The sequence below is a fragment of the Galleria mellonella genome, unplaced genomic scaffold (assembly GCF_026898425.1).
Source record: "Galleria mellonella isolate WM207_F2 unplaced genomic scaffold, CSIRO_AGI_GalMel_v1 utg33, whole genome shotgun sequence".
NCBI classification, from domain to species: Eukaryota; Metazoa; Arthropoda; class Insecta; order Lepidoptera; family Pyralidae; genus Galleria; species Galleria mellonella.
Window position 1 is genome coordinate 5021717 of NW_026442079.1, and position 24182 is coordinate 5045898.

Here is a 24182-nt window from a genome sequence, read left to right on the forward strand (position 1 = left end):
TGAATGGCGCTTAAATCAAAATAAATAGCGCTTAAATCAAAATGTCCAAAAGAAGAGTCACTGAAGAGATTATCTAAATGGCAAACTATTTCTTTAGACGTCTTTTATAAATTTTCCGAATGAAGTCGCGTGAAAGTGCTAGATAAATAATAAATTTGTAATCTGAAACTAAATCGTATGTACCTGGGGAATATATAAACACTTACTCCACATTCGAGAACGGAATTAAGCCTGAGGGCACAGGAAATCTGAGTTTACCGAGTTTAGTCTAGCGTTTAAAGCACAATATACATTATTTAGATAGAGTTTTTATTTCATTGTTCTAACATAAGAGAGAAAATGGTTTTTAAACTAGATATTGAAACTGCATACCGTCACAGACAGGTCATATGCGAATGCAATCTTTGTGATATGAAATATCTTACTAATATAATAAAATTGTAACTAAACATAAATAATATTTAAGAAAAAAGAAATATGAGTATTCTTAATAAGTGCAATAAAAGCCTAAATATATATTTTTAGAACTTTTATCTATATTTTCCTTTCAACATCAGCAAAAAATATTGTACCGAATTGATTGCGGTTGTCACAGTTATTCTAACGTCGAAGTTAAAATCTGGTGTTTTTATTCTAGTGTGGTGTGATTATTATGATATCTGGTTATATCTGATATGATTGTTACGCAACGTCGTCTGGTAAAAGTTACTTACTCCAAAATCCACACGTACGAAGTTAGGGGCAAAAGTTAGTACAGTAATATAGTAATGTAGTTATTATGACGATGCAGAAATATATAGCCATAAAATTAATACTTTTAAAATGAATTATTTAATGGTAAATAATATATTTAGATTGAATTAACCGTAATCGGAAAAAGTTGTTTTTCACATTTCGCTTTCATTTCTTCCGTATATATCTAAATAATTTGTGATTCTACCATTCTTTAACTATAATATACATGTGTATTTATAAGATATTGATGAAGTATTTTATGAAATATCTAGGTTGTTGTCAATACAAGTGAAGTGCAATGTACAACGGACACCAGCGCGGTGCGGTAACGACGCGGCGACGAGCACGCGATCAACCACTACCCAACCATGTAGTCAGTCGAGTTCAGTCTCGCGCCGCGGTGAACCGATCCGCCGCGCCCTCCCCACACATCTCACACTAATAAATTATTCGCAAACATCAAACGACTACTTCTACAAACGCAATCCACATCGCGACTTATGAATTTTTAAATTATGAATTATAAATTTACGCACAGGGTTGCCATATTCGTGAACAATCCGCTCCTAAAACTCACCGCCACCTGTTAAAATATTTACAAATAACAAGTTTTGAAATTAAGGACTTATTCGATGCAGTGTTTATGTCAAATTAAAATAGATATACCGTGATTAGTGAACTACAAATTCCTTTCATCTGCTTTAATTCATCTGCAGTGTTCTACAAGTTTTCTTGACAGGACATTCTATAATTTTCGAAAATAGCCTGAAACAAATATCTGTACTTAACATCAGTACAAAGAAATATTCTTGAGCTTATATTCGAATTATTTTTGCGTTATAAAAATCCATTTTAATGCAGGTAAACGTACGTAATTCAATATAATACATTATAATTTAGATAGTGAACTTGGTTTACAGTGGTGTGTACAATACTATTAGCTTATTTGATTAAATTTGTCTAGGTTTCATACTAATGAACTTTGTCATTTATTACACTTCAATTAATTTTGCATAAATTAAATTCGTTTCAGGCTTTTAAGCAAATTAATATCTAAATATAAAATAATAGCAGAATGTATACGTGTTAGTAATTTACTTATAGTCGCAAACACGTGATATCACTTAGAAGCATCAAATGGCCAGTTTGTCTTGAGTACTGTTATTGTTACTAAACGAATTAAGTAATTAAAGTTCAATGGAACCATTCGTCGCCCTAATTTATTGATAGTAGCTCAATTAAGTTCGTCTTGTCAAAGTATTGACAATATGTCTTGATTTATGGCGAAAATGTTCTCTCTCAATCAATCTTCGATCCTTTACCTAATGGCCAACTTGAAGCAGAGAAACACAAGAGACATTAGAGAGGCAATTAAGTTCACTATCTACACTTGTAACAACAATTGTCAAAACAAAAGCTTTTTATTATTTACTATATATTTGCTTGTGTAATATTTAATTACATTATTTTTTTATATAAGTAATTACTATTTTGTAAATTGAATATAATAAATCCACTGAAATAGCAAAAACAATTTAAATAGGAAAATGCATTGCAATTAAATTATTTATAATATATTTATAATAAAATTATAACATTCAAGTTTCAACTAAGCGGGACCAAACTTATGGTATTTCTGGAAGACTGCGAGTGTTCTTCGTTACCTTTTATATGGAGGGTTAAGACTAAATAACACCAGAATGGCAGCTGTCAGTAGATACAGTTCTTACAACTGTCTAACAGGCTGGGATAGCTACGACAAGATACCAAGGTAATTCACTGCTCTATTTGTTGTTATTAGTCAATGTAAGTAACTGTATGTATTATATTTATTAATATTATTACGAGAACTACACGGTCTGAAATGTTCTGTGTAACAGGTATAGAGAGCTACGACAAGATGCTGAGGTAATTCATAATCTATATTTATTGTTGTCACACGATTTATATTATTACATGTATAATATACATATAATAACATAAATTGTGGTATTACTATTACATACTCTAGTAAATTTACTATATGTCATTCAGTAAATTGTATAGAATCTTGTAAATTGGTCACATTAAAGTACTTTATTGGTAACATAATATTTAAATTATTAATTTTACACAAACCCCTTGCAAAAAAGCGACACTTCTGTTTTTTCGAATTAATGAATAAAAATGAAATACTGTTCGCTAGTAAACGAATCACTTGAGAGCGCTTGGACTGATTTAGCAATATTATTAATATTTGTTTTATTTACGAATAAATCCGCTCGAAGAACGAAAAATAAGTGAAATTAAAAAAAAAGGTTTATTAATCAGATAGAAATGAAAAGCCTTTAAATGAATATTGGTCTGTTTTCATAATTCCACAGTCGTTGTGAATTCAATTGGATTTCCGGAATAAAGAGTATCCTTTATTATAGGAAACGTATAATTTATGCAGGTAAAGAGGATCAATATCATCATTCAAAACAAAACGTAACATTATTTTATGTTCAATATTATTGGAAAATACTGTTTAAGTCTGCAATACAATCTAAAAGAAACATTCTAAATTGTATAGAAAAGAAGTTAATATTATAGTACGATACGGAAACGTACTACAGTTTTAACATCGTCATCATTACATCTACAGGAAAAGCTTTTTATAAAAGATAAGCCACAAGATAGTAACTTCCTTTATATTAAATTTGTTTCGCGTAAATAAACTATATTACTCGTAGATATTCCAGAATAATCAAATTATAATACATATATTCATGATTTCGAAAGTAGAAAGCTCCATTGCTGTAAGCGCCACACACTAATTTAATATTAGTTAACTGAAAATTAACCTGAATTGCTCCGTTATTATAATTAGGCCAATTTCCTCTTAAACCAAATACAGTACGAGACTGAGACATATATTTATATCCTCTTACTAAAATAATTATGCACGTATTAAATAATTCTTTATAATATATAAAACTATTGCATATCTTGCTTTATATTCATGAAACATTACAAAAACATCTCCAATAGCAACGCAATTTTAAAATAAAAGTATAAAAATATATTTAATTGTATAGCCTAGAAGTATGTAGACTGTCGACCTGTAGGTTAGTAATACGCTCTTTAACGTGAAAGAACTACTCTCAGGTTCTATTTGGCTCAACATAATACAACAACAAAATATAAAAGGAACTAATTCCTTAGATACAATAAAAGAACCTTTTATATTTTAATATGCTTTTATTAATTTAAAATATCTATATATAAATAAAAGAGTATACAAAGTAACTGATTGACCGCGCAACCAAAACTGCGGAATTTGAAATTTTTCACATAGGTTTTTCGTATAGCGTAAATAACATAAACAATAAAAAAGAGATTTTTAAATTCTTAGGAGTTTTTTTTTTTCTTAGTAGAATTTCTTAAGTTATGTGTTAGACACGTGAAATTTTATATTTAGGTTCCCGATTCTGAACAAAAATGAATATGTTTATTGGCTTTTGAAGAATGAAGTTTTTCAGCAGTTTTTGGAAATTCTATCCCTATGGGAGTTATATAAGGAATGATTTGATTCAGAGAAAAAAATTTAGGTAAAGTTGATATTTTATTATTTTTAATAATAAAATATCAAATTTTAGCTTAAGCTTTAAATACACTGCTTCTAAGTGTTGGAACAATTTTCCTCCCCCTGTACGTAATCTCCAATCGTTGAACTCTTTCAAATTTAAAAATAAAATTATATTATTGAATAAACAAATGTCATCATAACCAATACGCTACACTTTTTTTTTTATTCTTAAAGCCATATGACTTACAGCTTGCAGGGATAGGTGCTGTGCTCTATAAGCCACTACTTGTATCTTTCTCATGTGACTCAGCGTTGGATCTATTTCTAATGTATATCTCTTATCTTTATTCCCGTGTTTATCTCATATATTTATTACTGTTTTAAATATTATTTTTATATATTTATACATTACATCTCTTGCACACATGTGTCCGTAAGTTACGTATTTAGGGCCTACTGAAAATCAGTGTCGTAGCTTCAAATTTAAAACTACGAACTATGCTGAGTTAGGTCCTTTGCACAAACACTGCTACATTCATTTTGTTTTTTATATGTTTTTCTTTTATTCAAAATTAAAAGTAAAATAGTAATGTTATTATATAATTGTGTAATCTTCATTATTATCTTGTTTTGTTGTACGTAATATGTATAAATTATATAATTTTTCTTAAGAGCAATTGTATTTAACTAATGATATTATTTAAATGAAAGGTTTGTTTAGTGTATATAAATAAATAAATAAAAATAATAAATAATAAAACTATTCTCCCAAGAATGTAAAGAAAGTGTGCTCTAATATTATAACAAATATAATTATTACGAAATTTATTTCAGACATTCGCTACTGAACCGATATTAAATTTGAATGAGACATTATTACAAATAAATAACTATTGGCTCGATTAGAGAAAAAAAAATCTAATTTTATGTATCGAGTAGGTACAAGTATGGAAAGGTCTGAGACGGAAAAGTTATTCCTGCGAGAAATCAAGTACCATACGCGACTAAAGCTGCAGACAAAAGCTTGTGCTTTAAATATAAATATATCCATGAAATCAAGTGCAAATAAAATTGTTCAACAACAGGAAATTCAAATCGTATCATAAAAATCTCACTCTAGCGTATATTTCTTAAGTCTGTGTATAAATTTGAAGAATTACGTACAATACTTAAAATATTTATCTCATTGCGTGTATACGGAGAATATTTAAATAGAACTCAACATATGGATTACACACACCACCGTCAAAATACACCGCTTTTCATGTTTAATTTCTACTGTTCCGTGCCCAAAAAAAATAAAAAAAACCCTTATGGTGCGACTTATCCGTCCATTCGTCTTTTACAGCTATATCTCAGCAACTACTAATGGTATAAAAATAAATCAATAAATTTTATTTTATTTGCCAGGAGATCGAAAATTTCAAAATGCAATTAATAGTCCAAATATGGTTTCATAAAAAAGCTTTAGTTGTACATTTTAAAACTATATTTTATTTATTTTTATGCTGTGTGGTTTTTGACTTATAATTTGAGAAACAAATAAAAAATAACATACAGTTATATTTGTAATTTGTATCTAATTAGCATAGTCAAATTTTTTTATTTTTGTAATTATATAGGTACATATTTAATTATATATTTATATATATGGATTTATTTGAATATATATCAGTAAATTTAAATGTACATTCTTTTATTCACATTATTATAGGTATAAGTATTAATATAAATATTTATTTAAAAAACGAACAGTTTCATGCCTCCAGTCAAACTGTTTATAATTACTCTTCTCCATCCAAATCCATCCTCAGTATAATATTTTCTTGTAATTGTTCGTATTTATAATAAGATTACTATTTTAACCTTATGGAGGAAACAGTAAAGAGTATCTATATATATCTATCTACAATGCTATATATAGGCAATAGATGGAGTTGTTCAAATTTAAAATAAATAGCTATATGGTGTTCTTACAGAGAAATGTAAATATTCTAGATTTATATTTATCTCCTTCTTCTTCTTTTTCTATCGAATCTTCTATCGAAATTGCTCTACTATGAACTTCCCGACAGCCTTTGTGAATGGATTGCCAATTTTTTTGTCCGGCAATCCGTTATTAATGGTTGCTATTCCGAAAGCATGGACATTAACGCTGGCGTCCTGCAGTGCTCTGTGCTGTCCCCGAAGTTGTTTCTGCTGCACATTAATGATATAATGTCCTTAGGTGACATTCATTGTTATGCGGATGACAGCACTAGGGATGCCCATTATACGGGTCATACCAATGTCCCTCGTTCCATCGTAAAGGACAATCGTGAACAGCTTGTATCTAAAATCGAGTGAACGTTAACTAGTCTCCGATTGGGAATGACAAAACTTAGTCCAGTTTAACCCCGCTAAGACACAAGCTTGCGCATTTACCGCTAAAAAACCCCCATTTGCTGTGGCTTCACAGTTCCAAGGCACGTCTCTTAACATCTCTAAAAGCATTGGGATCCTTGGTGTCGACATCTCTAGTGATGTACAGTTCCGTGGCCACCTCGAAGATAAGGTGAAACTGGCATCCAAAAAACTCGGTGTGCTCAACAGAGTAACAGTTCACGCTGGATCAGCGATTAAAGCTCTACAAATTGCAAATCCGGCCCCACATGGAGTATTGCTGTCACTTATGGGCGGGAGCATCTGAATACCAGCTTGAACCTTTCGAATCGTGGTAACGACGAGCTATGAGAATTGTCGATGATCCCAGGCTCACAAGCGGTATCGAACCCTTAAGTCTTAGGAGAGATTTTGCCTCACTCTGCGTGTTACGTTGTACAAGCGGTAGACGCTTATACAACGGATTGTGCTCAGACGAATTGTTCAATATGATGCCTACAACCACTTTCTACCATCGCACGGCTCGTCATCGACAGGGTGTTCATCCTCATGTTCTAAAGCCTCAATGGTCGCGTACTGCGCGGTTTCAGAGATGTTTCCTCCCACGAACACTCAGGTTATGGAATAAGCTCCATGCCGAGGTTTTCCCAAGAGCCTACAGCATGGAGTTCTTCAAAAGGGGGGTAAAGAGGTTTCTTCAGGGTCGGCAACGCACGCGTAATACCTCTGGTAGTGCAGGTATTCAGAGGCTACGGTAACCACTTACCATCAGGTGGGCCGTATGCTTGTTTGCCACCTCAATGATATAAAAAAATAAATAAATAAAATTTTGTTCATGTACCGATTGGTTTTTGTTTCTCATTCGTCTTATAGTGAATGATTGGTTTCATTTCTCTTGATATTTCTGTGTAATTTGAAGATACACTAAGCGTACGACGTATTCAAATAATAATCTCATACATATAACTCAAATAATTTTAAAAACATTTAAAAACATTTTATGTACAGAACCCTCGGCGAATGAGTTCAACTCCCATTAGGTATGTTTAATTTATTATGAAGTTATTTGGCAAATAACGTGACTTATACTAGTCTCTGTCTACTCTATAGTAACAAAAACGTCTAACAATAATCACGTAAAATGATATAATATCTTAATAATTATTATTTTGTGATATCTACATCATTATTGAGATATTAATTTTTAAAATATAAAAAATAAAATGTCGCAAAATTATTACTTCTTTTTTGTTTGCCTTTGTGTGTCATATTGTCTTAAATAGTACATTGTCATGATGCATTATACTCGTACTCAATACAATTACTTTCCCATCAATCCATTGTTGTTTATAAAAGCGCATCAAAATCAAACATATTAATTCCTACTATATATATCGCTCACATTATCTATATTCATATGCGGTACATAAAATAATTGACTTAATTAAATTCCGCCACAGTATTAATTTAACAAAAATTAATCATATACACAACATAATTAATAAAATAGTAAAATTATGTATTGTAGTTAATGACAATAAAACACAATCGCTATTTGGGGGGAAAGGGATTGTTAGCAATGGAGTTTGACAGCCCCATTGCTACCAATATGCCCTATTAGGTCGACCTCCACGTGGTTTCCCCTGGAAACCATCGTGAACAATTCTTGTTGAATTCATCACGATGGGCTAACTGATCTGCTTCATCCTCACCTATCATCCTTCACTGATGCCCCGCCGGTGTATACCGTTAGCGCGGGTGGGGTTACCATTCCATTATCACCCATTAAAAAAACACAATCGCTATGTGGTCCCGGCATAGAATAGGCCACCCCTTGCTTTCCCTTGGATGTCGTAAGGTTCGACTAAGGGAGGGCGAAGAATGGGCAGGACTTATATTGACCGCAACTTGTATATAAAATAGGCAATCATATAATCCATGTACTATACATGTCTTTGTTCTTATCAAACTTTTTACACTGTTACCCTTCATTACATACAAACATACCGTCGCGCCGAAGAATACGAACGATAAAAGTTAAAACATTTATTTTATAGCATTGTACAGGGTAAGTGTCGACATTAAAATGGTCATAACGGCGATTGCGTGCCTCGACAAAAGTGTACTGTAATGAGGATGATGGGCAGGAAAACTTTTGTGTGATTTAAAACCTCATTTTACATCACCAGTCGATGTTGATGATAAAAAAATATATATTTATTTGTATAAAAATCAATTGTTGTTCGTTAGTCTCGCTTAAAGTAAAAAACGACTTGACCAATTTGAATATTTTTTTGTGTTTTGTTTGTTATAATACAGAGGTAGTTTAAAAGAAGACAAATCGGAAAACGCTCAAATTACAGATAAAAAATCGAAAAATTAAAAATAGATAAATTTGCATTTTTGTACTTTTAATAAATGGTGTTATAAGTGATACAAAGTTCACGGGGTCATCTACTCCTATATAAACAAATGTGAAAATGTAGAATAAGAACGCTGATTTGCCTCGTTGAAGCGTAACTTGCAACCATTCCAGTATTCGAGTTCGGACTTTTTATTGAAACGAAGCAGCTCAGCGATCCGTACTCTATTTAGTGATATTATATAAATTTATAAAAAATATTCTACTTTACTATAAAAACTAATTTTTAAGAATGTAAACAAATATATGGAAATTTAAGACAACATAATACACGAGTATACCTAGTTGTGGCTTCTGCAAGTACAAAAGAATTAAATACTAACAAAAGGAGGGAAAAGGGGAAGAAAGAAATTCAATTATAAGAATTATAAATTTGATCAAATAAAAAATCAGAAATAGAGAAATACTTTCAAATAACTTAATTTGTAATTAAATAACAATATTATTAATTTTGAATTTTCTAAACATTTAAATGCATTAATTATAAACTAGCCAGCAAATACTTTCAATGATATCAGCAATTAATAACTCGTTTGAAGAAGCTCGAACTCTTGGTAGTAGTTTAGGAATTCTCGAAGAATTGGTTAATGAACTATTCATAACGACAGGCAGATACTCTCAAGAGTTTTATTTAAAATTGTTAACTCGGACCCCTCCATTGTTTAATTATTACATACATACTTAATGCTACTGAATGAAATTATTAATAAAAATGGGTGCAGACGCATATACATATAAATTTCTATGACGTGATTGTAACATACTTACGAGTATTTAAGTATTGTATGCTGAATTACTAGACACAATAGAAAATAGCTACAAAGATAATTAAATGATGTTCTTTAAAAAGGGCTTCTCAGAAAACTTCGACTTTTAAACCGATTACGTGTAAATGTGTTTCCAAGATAGATAACCTCTTCCAGCGAATACCAATTACTACGAGTATTTTCACAATTTAGTAATGTTAATAATGGTTGCCTATTTTTTCTGTAAATCTTATAAATACCTATTTTACTCTCTATTATTTTTTCTTTTCAGTCTTTATTTCCAGCAATACACTTATTCACAAAAAAGGCACATTGACTCAAAAATTCTCCTAAATATTAATTTTTCCGAACGATCCATTACAGCTTCAAATAAAGATTTTTTATTATAAAAATAAATAAACATTTTAGTAGCGTAACGAGTGAAAGGCGCTGAAAAATAATATATTAATAAATTTATTTGTCTTGACAACACATACAATCTGTGTATAACAACATAAATAAATAGTCAAAAAAAAGAACTTGTATGCACAAAATAGTAAAAAATGACTTTACTCTTAAAAGAACAAAATACTGATACGTATTCAGCATACTACTGAAAACTTGTGGCAACATTCTCAAATGAAAAATTTATTTTATAATGTATGTGTAGCAAACTCCTTGCTACATGTTTTATATATTCTTTTACTGTAAATATTTGACAATAAATTTTTAACGACATCGCAAGTATTGTACTTTTCTATACTAGAAAAAAAATCAAGACTCAATATAGCTACTGATCCATTTCCACCGCTTCATTGTGTGCTATGTTATTCGATATACTTAAGATGTTGTTAAAAACCACATGATGTTGTTAAATACCACAGAATTGAACAACGGCTTCATTAAAATCCCTTAGTAATAATAAATAATTATATTTCCATTCTAAAATAGAATACGTAAATATTCAGCGGCTTATGTTATCAACAGATTTTTTTTATTTTAATTCATTTTTTTTTATTTCACCACAAACGCAAAGAGATTTAAAATTAAAAGAACTCATAATCCATCATCTACATTACAATGTATTTCACTGTGATGAATTGTAAGTAGAAAATAAATCTATTATTATTATGTATAATAATATTTTGCCGTTCTAGCGGGTTATTTGCGACCATAAGTTAGCGGTTTGGATAAACTTAATTCTTCACTTTCCAATCAATTTAACGCATACAATGTATAATACGTACAAGCACATTCTCGTATTAATATTGTCAAAAGGAACTCTTTGTAAATATTACGTAGGATTGTAATATAGCTTATATTACAATCCTACGCGGCCATGAGGAAAGAGTTCTATTACATTGATATAAAGTAAATGCCAATACATACTTTAATTAATATGGTGATCACTAATAAATTTGCACGACTTATTTCATCCAAACTTTAGAAACAAAAAAATAAATAAATTCAGTGACTCAACTTAAGGGTGATTTACAAAGAGTAGTTATCATAACGATTCAGTTAGTTGGCAACAATGAAGTTAGAAATATTTATGATATAATTATGTATTTTATTGATCGACTTAACCGAATGTTCCGTAAATGAATTCGATGAAATCCAGTTCATTCAATTTGGATCGCTGTGGATTATTAATTACGGAACTAATTAAATTATCATAACAATTTTCATTTTATTTATTAAAAATGTGTAGATATATGTGTCTAATATAAGTGACTCTTAAATTTAGACCTTATTATTTTAAACAGTTCAAGACTTTTCTATACAAAAATATAATTGAAAGGAATAACTGATTTGAACTTTAGCTTATAAATAATTTGAATCCTTTCGATTGAATGTTAAGAACACATTACACTATTTTAGATGTGATGATATCGCCTGTAGGAAAAAAAATCTCCATAGTTTTATTTGCAATTTTTATTCGCCTATATAAATTATTTTAATTTAGTTAGAACAAACTAATATATTATATTATAGTGCTTTTAGTTATCTAACTGCCAAATCCAGAAGTTCTCCATAATCTTTATATCAATTTAACAATTTTAATTTGGATATTATACTATTTTTCAATACAATATAACGTTTACTAACTGTTGTCTTATTCCGTAATTATCGTTAGAAAGTTTACGGTTTCATTATAAGTTGCAATGAAATACCCGTTATTAAATATCTGTTACTACATATTATATTTACTATTTAAAAGTCTAGGAGGATAAATATAGGTAGAAAATGCATATCCCAATGGAGCAAAGTGACAGAACCAGTTATTGATATAAAAACTATGATCCAAGTAACTTTAGTTGACGTTGCCCAAAGGAAATTTCTGATATTACAGTTTTAATTGCCTTACTTCCTTCAGTATTTTTTTGTTGTTGTATTTAATGTTGTATTGATTTATAGTGCCAAATAATATTTCTCTTTTTACATTAAGAAATTTGTACATATTTACAAAAAAAAAAAAATTATTTAAGTGTGTCTTTTAGTTGTTTTGTGAACATAGTATAATCTCTGGCTAGTTTGATATTAGACGACAGTATGTGATATATCCACTAGATTTTATTTTATTTTGTTTATTTGTATACAAAAGCATATTCTAAGTCTAGCACTACATATTTCTCAATTTGCACGTACCATTTCGTGAAGCCGTATATTGTGGAGTATAAATTTATTGCCGTATCTGATACAAAAAAAATACAATACAAAAAAACTACTTTACCTTTTCGAGAGCGTATAAATATGAAATAGTTTCAGTGTCAAATAGCTTGGTCCGTATAGATTTAAATTTATCAATACGTTGAAAATGTGAATTAAGAATTGTATAAAGAAACAAAGGAGGTAGTAATAACTCTAATATTTTAACATTTCACATAAATGCAATATTTGACATTAGCAATATCTATAACATATTATAAAAATAATTCGCTGAATGTGTTGCTAAGCGCAAATCTCGAGAACAGCAGAACCGATATCGCTAATTCTTTTTTTAGAATATTCCTTGAAGTATGAGGATGGTTCTTACGGAGAATTACTTCTTACGAAAAAGTCTAAAAATGACACTTCTATACTTCCATACAAACAATTCGTAATAATACTTAAAAGTCAATTTGAACTTTAATACCATACCATAGAGTTCAAGTATTAGTGGAGAGGTTCCGGGAAGGCAAAACAATCGAGTAACGTGGAACGGCGTGTTTTTATTTTTTACATAATGTAATTGTTGACTTATTAACTTTCTTTTTTTATCTTACTAGCTGACCCGGCGTCCCGAATAGCAGAATAAATATTAAAAAGACTAAAAAATTAAAGAATCGGCTGTTTGACGGTACGAAGTTTGCGGGGTCAGCTAGTAATATATAAATAATTAATATCTTCTACCTGTCCTTTTTCCATATCTATTTCGGGTCGGCGTTATATGTTTTCTTCTTCCATTCGTTTCTATTTGCAGTCATCTCACTAGTCACTCCCTTTCTACCCATGTCATCTTTCACAGTCCATCCATTTCTTTTAGAATCTTCCTCTGCACTTATAACCATTCACATTTATATCTTTTAGTGCTTTTATTACTTCATTCATACTAATCTCGTTTGCTAAGTCTATATTCACTAATTCATCTTTTAATTCATTAGTCCAAACATTTTCTTCTTTCATAAGTTTTCCAAGTATATATTAAGATTTAGTATCATCATCTTTCTTTAAAATCTACCCTGTAATATTATGTATTAAAATTGTCTTTAATATATTTTACATGCGCAATAACTTTGCTTTTCTCGCTTCTCTCCATTCTGTAATACAGTAAAGTTCCTCATGACAAATAAGACCTTTAAGAGCCCTATATATGCGGTTTCGGGACTTAGCTCTCGATTCTATTACCGCTCTTTTAGCTTTTTCTTCCATTCTTTATAGATAATCTTTTTCTCTTCTCCTGTCCTCCTAAAAAGCATTTTTTTTTCTTTCATCACCTTTTATATCTCCTCATTTCACTACCATGTATTCTCTTTTCTCACTGTCACACCCTTTTAGTTTCTCGCAAGACATTTTTTGCCACCGTTCTAGTACAATCACTGAAATACTATTTGAGATAATACAAGCAACTACAGCTCTAACACCGGACACATCTCTAGAAGGGACACCCCTGAAACATTTTTATTCAATTAACCCCTATCAACTGTAATAATAAGCAATAATGAATATATTACTAACTTTTAGTTAACTTTACGATTTATAGTCATTTTAATAATGGCATAAGTGTAACGTACATATTTCCATTTTTCTAAGTGATACGGAAACCCTTTAATACCATTAATATTAATATACTATTAAATAATTTCCTATGCTATTACTTTAATAGCCGGTAATTGGTTATATTGTTAATTTTAATGCATTTACCCGATTCATTTAACTACTATAAGGCATTCTGGATTTAATGTAATTCTTACGTCACGATATCGAATCATTATCATATAATCTAAATAAATATAATTATATAAATAACTTTCATCAATCACTACGGATTAGGCTCGTATTAAAAAATCTAAGTAATATCTCAACGACGACACACGAACGACTTAGTTATTTTACTATCTACAAGAGATTTTATATCAATTTGTAAAGTGCGTTTGTTCTTACCTATGAGCTCATAGGTTGCAGTCAGTAACTATATATGGCGGTAACTCACCGCTTAAAATGTCTTTAATACAACCTCCAAATTCGTGTAAGGCCAAATCCAATGCTACACTCATACTTCTGGCATCCGAAATAATTTCTAATTAAAACAATTGAACTAAATAGAAAAGAAGAAATTGTTATTCGTCCTACATACATTATTAATTACGACATGCGTGACATGTCCAGGGTATAAATATTATAATAAAAATAGAAGGCTTTTTTTTCTTCTGTCTGTAAATGTGAAAAATTTGTTATATTTTATCAACGAATATGAATGGAATAAATGGTAAACGTTCTCGAGGTAAATCACCATCGCGATGGATTGATCTCATTAAAACGGCCACATAGAAGCTACACTTATTGTGAAATGCTCTCGCTCAGCTGTGACCAGAAGTAGATGGAGTCACATTGCAAAGACCTCAATCGCGAAGAAAGGCCTCATCGGCGATCCACTATAGTCATTTGATTAACTGATGAGAGAGATGTCAACGAATATTTAGAAAAATAATAGTTTAATTTTGAAAAATAATAGTTTCAATAACCATGTACAAATAAATTAGGACATTTTATGACCTTGCAAGTAATAGGTATAATTTATAATAGAAATCAATTGTTCCTTTAGATATATTTTTCTGTCTTCCAAACAAAAATATATTTTTATCTTACTACATTGGAAGGTTGATACAAGATATGAAAACGAATAAAATGCGTTTAGACTTCTAAATGGCTTGAATCACTCCTTTGGTCCTTCATAAATTTTATTCTAGCATAACGTCATTCTTCACCATTTCCGTCATAAAACTTAAGCACTTGGGACCTATAAAAACTAAAGTATCATGATTTATACACACGCAAACTTGTAAATTTTTAGACACGGGTTCTTTAAAAAACAAAAATTTCAAAATTTATTGAATTCTATAAGTATATATGACATTCAAATTTTCTTATAAGTGGATATACTAATCGTCACATTTCATTTGATATCGATATTATGACATAATAGCTTGAAGTAACTACGAGATAAAATAATTAATGATAGGAGGTATGAACAGATTCTCTTTTTTGACCATTTGTTATTAAAGAAATAAAATGTCCAAACATACCTCTAATAGTTTCTTGCTGAAGATCTCTCCTGCTAATTGCCTAAAATCTGAATCAAAGATAATAAGAACAGCCATGAAAGACATTTCACAAACGAAGCAACTAAAAATATATCTACTGTCAGTACGTACCATTCCAGTACATATGTATAAACAGTGCATTCTACATATATATGTCATAAAAGAAATCAAAAGCGTTCACTCACCCTACATTTGGCAAGAGCTTGAACTCTTAATAAATTCTGTTCCGTGAAGAGGAGTATAAGAGCAAGAAGGTCGTTCTTCGTCATGGATCTACTGCCTAATAAAGTAAAAAACACAATAATAGGTATCTATACCTTCTATAATATTATTTATTATTCGCAAAATTGAATCTGAAATGACCTCGTTTATGTTTTCTATTAGCCAACCTGATAGCCAAACCGAACTTAATTAATTGTAAAAGTTTTAATCGTTTGTTTTAATACATAGTTTGTTATTTTTGTTGATAGAACTTTACTGCATTTTATATTTGTGACATCTGTTTAATTCCGTTGTTGAATCTGTTAAATTATGCAATTTAATGTTGAGACTCAGATTCGGTATTTTCTAAGAATCTGAATACTATTGCAGGCACATAAAAGAAAACGGCAAACAAATGTATTAAATTGACTTATAAGTCATTCAGTTATTAGTTTGTACTAATGGTATCAACGACAATTAACAATTACCAACTACTAAGTATAAAAGACAATTGCAGATAATATTTTTGTCAAAAGATACCATACCATCCAGTATGAATCAACAGAATGTGATGAAACATAGATCATAGATTCTGGAGTATTACACATTTGAGATGTAATAAAAAAAGTGAATGTATAGCCATGCATTTACTCTTGCATATGTAAAAATATAATGGCATAGAGAGGCAAATAAATAAATAGATGTATATTGTGCAAATGGATATAAAATGAGACATTAATGTTGGACTTTTTTTTATTTATTTATTACAAGTAAACAGTTATATAGACAAAACATATTCTTAGTGCCGTGAAACTGCTTTGCAGTCTGCAGCTTTGCGGTCTTATACATACAGATTTATAAACAATTACGAACTTATATCCTAATTCTATATACAAAATTTATATCTTCAACTTCACTGGACATTCATTGAACAACCACAAAGAGGATTCTGAGATACAAGTACTTGCTTGTACCTCAAAGGTAATTTAGGACTAGTATGCAAGCGAAACTGTTCAAGGTTTCTGTAACACTAATCATGCTCATGATTTCACTGATAGGAAGTCATATTCGTAAAATATCTTCAAGAAGATATCAGAGCTGTATTCTGGGAAAGCATAAAATAACAACACTTCTTGTGATGCTGTATCAAATGCCGAGACTGAGTATGTCAGACAGCTTCTGATAAAGAAGCTGCTAAAGATTTTGATTTTATTAAATATTTCTTAAATGTAGAAAACATTTGAGAAGGAAATGAAGAATAAGGGAGAATTGTCTATAACGATTCACACTGATCAATTTGCTATAGCGATAGCAAACAACCCAGTACAACTGTAGCAGATCAAACATATGAATGTACGGTATCACTTTGTACCAGATTTTGAAAAAGAAAGTAATAAAATTTAAATATTTAAAGACCAATCAATTGTTGACTTATAATCCAGAATGTAGGAACCATCCCCCACTACTTATCGTCGAAGTTTTACAAGCAAAAATCTAAAATAACTGATATAAAGTACACAAGAATATTATTGGAAAAATAAAACGATATTTCTAATTACTACGGTATTTGAGAATTTATAAAAAAAATCTCCAAAAAGGCAATCTAAAGCAATAAATTACATTACTTAATATTTATCTTTATGCATGTTATAATCTATTAATATAATTAATTAATTAATATAATATTAAATAAACGGAAAGACAAAGTACACCACGAATGGCATGATCTGTTAGATTTTATTTAGCACAGCTGATTATTAAACTTGATACACTTAAACATGTAACAAATTTTACATGACAAATTTTATATAACAATTATTAATGTAAGAGCCACAATTAAACCAACTAAAGCGTAAAAGGGGCAATTAACCATATAGAATTTCATAATTGTCCCCGCATTGTAGTGCAATGTAAGAAAAACTAAAATGCAGTGGAAAGGTGAGCATCGCGCAGATTTTACAGTAGTACAAAACAAGTTGATTTAAAAGAAAGCGTCCGTGTAAAAATGAGAAAGAGTCTACGTTTTTATGAACATATGAAGAAAATTTTAGATCAAAACAAATATACAATTCTTTTTTATCTATATTTTATTTATTTGTGAACGCGCAGAAAAAGCCGCAACATCACCTTGTATAATATAAATAGTTAAAAGCCTTTAAAACTTTAGTAAACATACTAATATTCTACTATAATTTAGTCCTACTATTGAAATAGATGACGTTCTTTTGCATTAAGTACTGCATTAATAGTATGAATGGAGCGTGATGACTTTGGTATCGAAAATAGATTTGAATCGATATAGAGTCCGACAATGCATTGTGGTATTTATACCTACTGTATGCCACAGTAAATAATGTGTCTCTTGTGGTTTGTTTCAGAGTACGAGTGGAGTATTATGTGAACGAGAATACTTTCAAAGAAAGACTGCAACTATATTTTATAAAAAATCAACGATCGAGTAAGTATAAGTACTATATTTATATGTTCTTCGTTTTCAAGTCGGCCACAGAGAACTTAAAGAGAAAAAAACTCTGCCTTGAAACTTTGGGTTTCGATACAAAAAAAGAGTTCGTTTTCTGCACATTGACTATTCTAACAATTTATAACGAAAATCGAACTGAAACAATTTAAATAACTACTAACTGACCTCTGAAATTTACCTGCTCTAATTTCACACTAGTAAATTAAGGCTAAGCAAATATAATACAGGAACGATTAACAATTTCCTATTTTAAAAGTAGTCTCTTTAGGTCACCTAAAATGTAATCTCAACTTCCCACAGAAACTTCAATCTTTCTTATAATACTAAAAAGGCTCGAAATAGCTTATTTGAATTTATACTAAACGAAATATTACAAATATCTATAGAATTGGTAAAAATAGAATTTTAAACGATATTTTCAAAATATTTGATGCAGAAGAAGATTTATTATCAAATTAAACATGAACATTGATAAAACTAAATATATGTTGAGTTGGTGATAGAAATATATAATTCCTCACAACCATGAGGTATTATATATTTCTATTGATTTCATTCCATTGAGCTGATTCATTCATCCTGATCTCCGTATGGTAATGAAGTGAGAATATAATGTATTGCTATCCCTTTTTTAACTATAGGACGTAAGAGGTTATTAGAGGAACACAGAACAATCCAACAAACAAGGCAAGTGAAGAAAAATATAAAAAAAAAAATATGACTAGCAGATATGGATGTAATATGTTAGTATATTAATACTGGTTATTCTTTAATATATAAAGAATAACCAATAATTCAACGTCTTTGGAATGCCCCAAACGATTACATGATAATTAGAAACTTATAAATCTGTGTTGCCGTGTCTATTAAACCACTTGTAGGTGAGGATTTTAAACTGTGCTAATACTCTCCCTTCACGAGGAGAGACCCGTTCCCAGCAGTAGGACAATAGTGGGTTACTTAATTGAATCAAACAAACAGTGACCACAACATGTATTGATGTACTCATCACATAACTATAGATGTACGTGGTCAGCATCAAATATTACGTATATCAGTATAATAATGTACTTTCACACCCCTACACCAAATTATCACGGCCCCTAACACATCAAAATAATGATGATTTAAACAACAACAGTTAAAGTTACCTGCGTGTGTATTATATAAATTAATCATTTATATATTGCTACATGTTTTTATAATTAGTTACAATGGACACGTTATTTAATTAAACGAAACTTTTTCTACATTTTACTTGAATACAGTACAGTTGAATACTTTTAATAATTTTGAATCCACAAAAATGCATTATTCATGGAATTCATTTCACTGTGTAATAATGAACGAACCACTACAACAATACCCCGAAGGAAATGTTTCACGCTTTTAGTGTATTTTATATAACTATTAGCTTTTGCTGGTTACTTCTAAATTCGTTCTTACCTACTTAGTTTTTTATTTAGACCTTCATATTACAACTATGAAAACTACATCCAATTGTACGTTTTTGCGTGATGTCGGAACAATCATACCGACAGACAAAGAGATATTTTTTTTATATAATTATCACGTTAATTTCTTTGCTTCTTATTAAGACCTTGAATATCAATATTTTTAAACGTCTCTCATATACATTTATAGTTTAATTAATATTTTATTATATTAGTAAAATAAGATTAGCTAACCCGAAAAACATTTCCACCTATTGAGTCCATTTTTTCTTGTCGAAGTAAAACTATTTTATGTTTTAATTTGGCGCAAACAACATACATAAAATTTTATTAAAATCGGTTGGACGGTTTTAGAGAGCAGCGTGAACGAGCATCTTGACATGGGTTTTTATATATTACTCGTAAATAGTGACTTGCCGACTCAGGCTGACTTGAATACCTACTGGGTACTCAGGTACTTGAAAACTCAATATAAGAAATTTGGATATAGGATACTTGAATACAAGATTCGAACACTTCTGACACTTGAATACTTACTGCATATTTATTGTAAGTTTTTATTTATATTTCATGGTAACTGTTTTCTTAATTACCAAAGGCCTTCATTACCAAAAATTATAAAATATCTGAACATTTATTATCTTCATTAAAAGTAAACTTCAGAAATCAATTAAAAAAAATATTCGAGTCTGAAGAAGTACACGATTACCCATACAAATACTCAAGCAACCCGAGTCGTTAGAGTCGAGTCAGGAATCTTTTTTATCAATACAAAAATCCTAAAATACCAAAATAGGCCGACTCGGCACCTCACTATTTGTACGTACCAACTTACTGTATTATTTTATTTATTTATATGTATTTGAACATTCACTTTTAATATAGATATTAGGTAGTACACAAGAAGACTTATCCCTTAAAGGGATATTTATATTGACGTAGGTGTATATTCAATCCAATTAATAAACTAATGGACTTATGTAATATTATGTCAACACAACACAGTCGATCCTGTATTGCGGTAGCAATCAATAAATAAATAACTAGTGTATAAATAACTAGTATATAAAAACAAAGTATGTGGTTTTAAATTGAATGAAAATTGCACGATGAAAATTAAATAATAACAGCTGAAATGGATACAGCAATTTTTAAACATTCACAGTGCCATTCGCCATTTCTAAACTGAAAAAGTGTTTACAATTTTATAATAATTATAATAAAGCGAGATTAGCATTTACATGTATATTGTACTTAAAGCTATCATTTATCATAGTATATCTCTAATTTCAGTGTGCCTTGTAGCATTGGCCTCCTCCAATATTTTTCACTGGCTTCTATCATTTGCAACCCTTCTTCATTTTGCGCTCACAGTCAACTTAAAATCGTCTTCCCATTTCATTTTCTGTCTTTTTATCCCTTGTACTTTCATCATGTGACCAGGCCATCGCCACTTTTGCTTGTTAATCCTTGTCAAGATATCAGTTACTTTTGTTTTCGACTTAAAGACAGTACTCCTAACCAAATCTTGTCTTGTCTCCAGTGCTCTTTGACAGGCAGTTAGTTTTGCTCTAAGAGATTTGATCAAAACCCAAATTTCACAGTCATAAGTTAGACATGGTAGTATGCAGGTATTAAAGGTCTTTCTTTTTATTGTCATTCCTAGATCTTAGACTTCATTATTTCTTTTAGAGTCCAGTATTATTTTTATCCGGTAGTCACTCTCAAATGTATCTATTTTAAAGTTTCTCGGTAGAGATAATATGTCCTATGTATATGTAGTGTTTAGCATATTAAAGATTTTGATGCTCTTCTACATGGGATTGGTTATTACTTTCATTTTATTGGCATTTATTTTTAATCCAAATTATAGACTCTAATTGTTTAGCCCTTAAATCATTGTTTCTTTTTGAAGAAATTGGATTTCTGTTTGAAGAAATCTAAGCCGTCTGCGCATTTAATGTAGTTCTTTTTAGACCTGTATATATTCAAGATAAAATTTTCCCAGTCCAATTTAAAAAAAAATATTTTAGGAACTTTTTTTTTTCGGTAATTGATTTTTTTTTATATTTTAGATAAAAGGAGGTTCCCATGACTCTTCTATGTTGTAATATTCTTCTATGTTGTAATATTCTTCTATGTTGAATTTACTACCCAATGACTCTAACTGCATTCTAGTCTTGCTATTCGAGTAAATAGTTTTTATGGTGTTGATATAATCGTGAACTGTTGATATTTCATGCTGTTTTAAGATCTCCCATATGTATTCATGCTTTATACTATCGAAAGCCTTGGCATAATCTATGAAGGCAATATAAATGGTTATATTCATTCTATATTTCTAGTAGTTTTTAACCGTTCAGATATGATGTATAGTTAAGAACGCTTGCCTAGAACCAGCCTATTCAATCGATTGTTACTTATCTAGCATTAGCGTGATTCTATTGTTTCTATTGTTGTGCCTTCATAGATGCCCTGCGTCATATCTTACGGCTGACGATCGGTCGTCCCTTGAATTGGGAACAGGTAGACTGCAGAGATTACAAGTTTGGAGGCCGACTACATACTCATTTGCTGCAGTCTTTGGCCATTCATTAATTTTCCTCATGCTCTTCAAATATCGCGCCTAAATTACTATTTAACACACCATGTGCCATCTTCTATAAACATCCCGTTACCCATATCCAATAGCAAGGACAGAATACCTTAAATACTGTAACTCAATTCTATGGAAAATATTTTTTGCAAACACCTTATACGGTCACGACCTCTCTCGGATAAAATACACGAAAGTTAATGCGGTCGTTATTAAACTAAAATATTAATATTTGGCAAATACATATGGACCAATATTATGGATATTTTATTTTTGTTTCAGGTTTACGCATTAGGATAGCGAACTTATTTTTCAAACTTTTGGCCTGCGTGTTGTATATATGCCGCGTCTGTGCTGATGGAGACCCTATTTCTGCCTCTTGGTGAGTTATTAAAAATAATAATAACAAACAATAAGAAATATCCCTCATTCAATACTCAAAGTAAAAAAAATCCTGCCTTCTTGACTCGAGCATTTCGTGGATACAATGGGGCACGAATTTGTGATAGGACACGCAAGAGCGGATACAACCTAACAATACGCAACGGCTAGAGGGATATCAAAGTTAGATATTCCATTCATAATGATAAATGCTTCTAGTTTACAAACAAAATACACAAAAATGAACAAAATTCACGACACACCGAAGAGCTTTAGGCCGAATTCACGCCATAATGGCAGTCTTGATTCATTCTCGGTCTGATAAATAGAAAGAGTTCCTGCAACTTTATAAAGTTACCTAAACCTTCATAGCGTACTATTATAATATCTACATTGCATAAATAAATACTTTGATAATAAATTTGTATCTAAAGGAACTAAATTAAATTTTAATTTACCAATAAATACTATTAGTATATAGTAACGTTATCTTCTTTGTTATTATCTTTATCTTTGTTATTAGTATAGTTATCGTCTCTGCTGATACGAATTATTGAACTGAACGGTAGGGATAAATAACTTAAGAATAAATAACAAAAATGTTACACTTTAATAAATTATTTACTTTACTTGATTTTGAATGTTGCAAAAACTCAATGTTTTAAATATTATATTCTAGACTGATACTTCAAGTATACACGTGAAAATAGGGAAAAGAATGACAGTAGTAAGCAAACCCAGATACTATTTAAAGCATCTATTTCATATAGCCTTAACAAGTTTTCTTTAGACAATAATAGTTGCTACTCTACCAATTCGTTCCAAACGTCAGTTTGGGAAACAGACGTTTCGGTAATCGAATCACGTCAGTTACCACTCTCTCTGCCGAATCCCGGAAGATATTCTCAGTCAATTCGCAAAAAGTTGCTTGATATCTGTAACTTTCCAAGTCTTCTTAATAAAGTTATTCTAAAGGAACACTCATCTACTATTATTAAGTTATTACTATAATAAGTGTAAATGAGCCTGCCTAGAAATTGCTTTTCCAATTTTATATATAATAAAATAATTGTGAATAAAATAGAAGATACCACAAACCATTAAATAATAAAAAAATGTATTGAAAAGTTATAAACAATTCCAGTTTAATAAGTATTTCTATTTTATTGAACGAATGAAGACAACCGATTTCAGTGAACTTAAAACAGATAGAAGTATAGGCCGATGGCTAATATTATATATAATTATAATTCATGAATATGGTGACAAAGAAAGAATACAACGTGTTACCACTTCTTGTCATTTCCAAAATATCATAAGACTAGACCAGACTGAGAAAACAAAATCCTTTACACCAATATGTAAGAAGAAAAGTGCTTAAGTAATATAACCTTATGCCGCCTGATCAGTGCACTTCTCTATTGCGAGT

General features: G+C 30.2%; 1 protein-coding gene across 6 annotated transcripts in view; it reads left to right on the forward strand.

Annotated features, from left to right (window-relative positions):
- The window catches only part of LOC113517814 (potassium channel subfamily T member 2), a 124806-nt gene that overhangs the window by 79299 nt on the left and 21325 nt on the right, over positions 1-24182 (forward strand). For 5 of the 6 annotated variants that reach the window (XM_031911732.2, XM_031911741.2, XM_031911735.2 and 2 more), the window contains exons 2-3: positions 18219-18298; positions 22655-22754. In XM_031911732.2, coding sequence (XP_031767592.1) covers positions 18219-18298; positions 22655-22754 — 180 coding nt within the window. Of the gene's footprint in view, positions 1-1132; positions 1597-2338; positions 2507-18218; positions 18299-22654; positions 22755-24182 lie in introns of those variants that run through there. The other variant, XM_031911743.2, reaches the window with a different exon arrangement.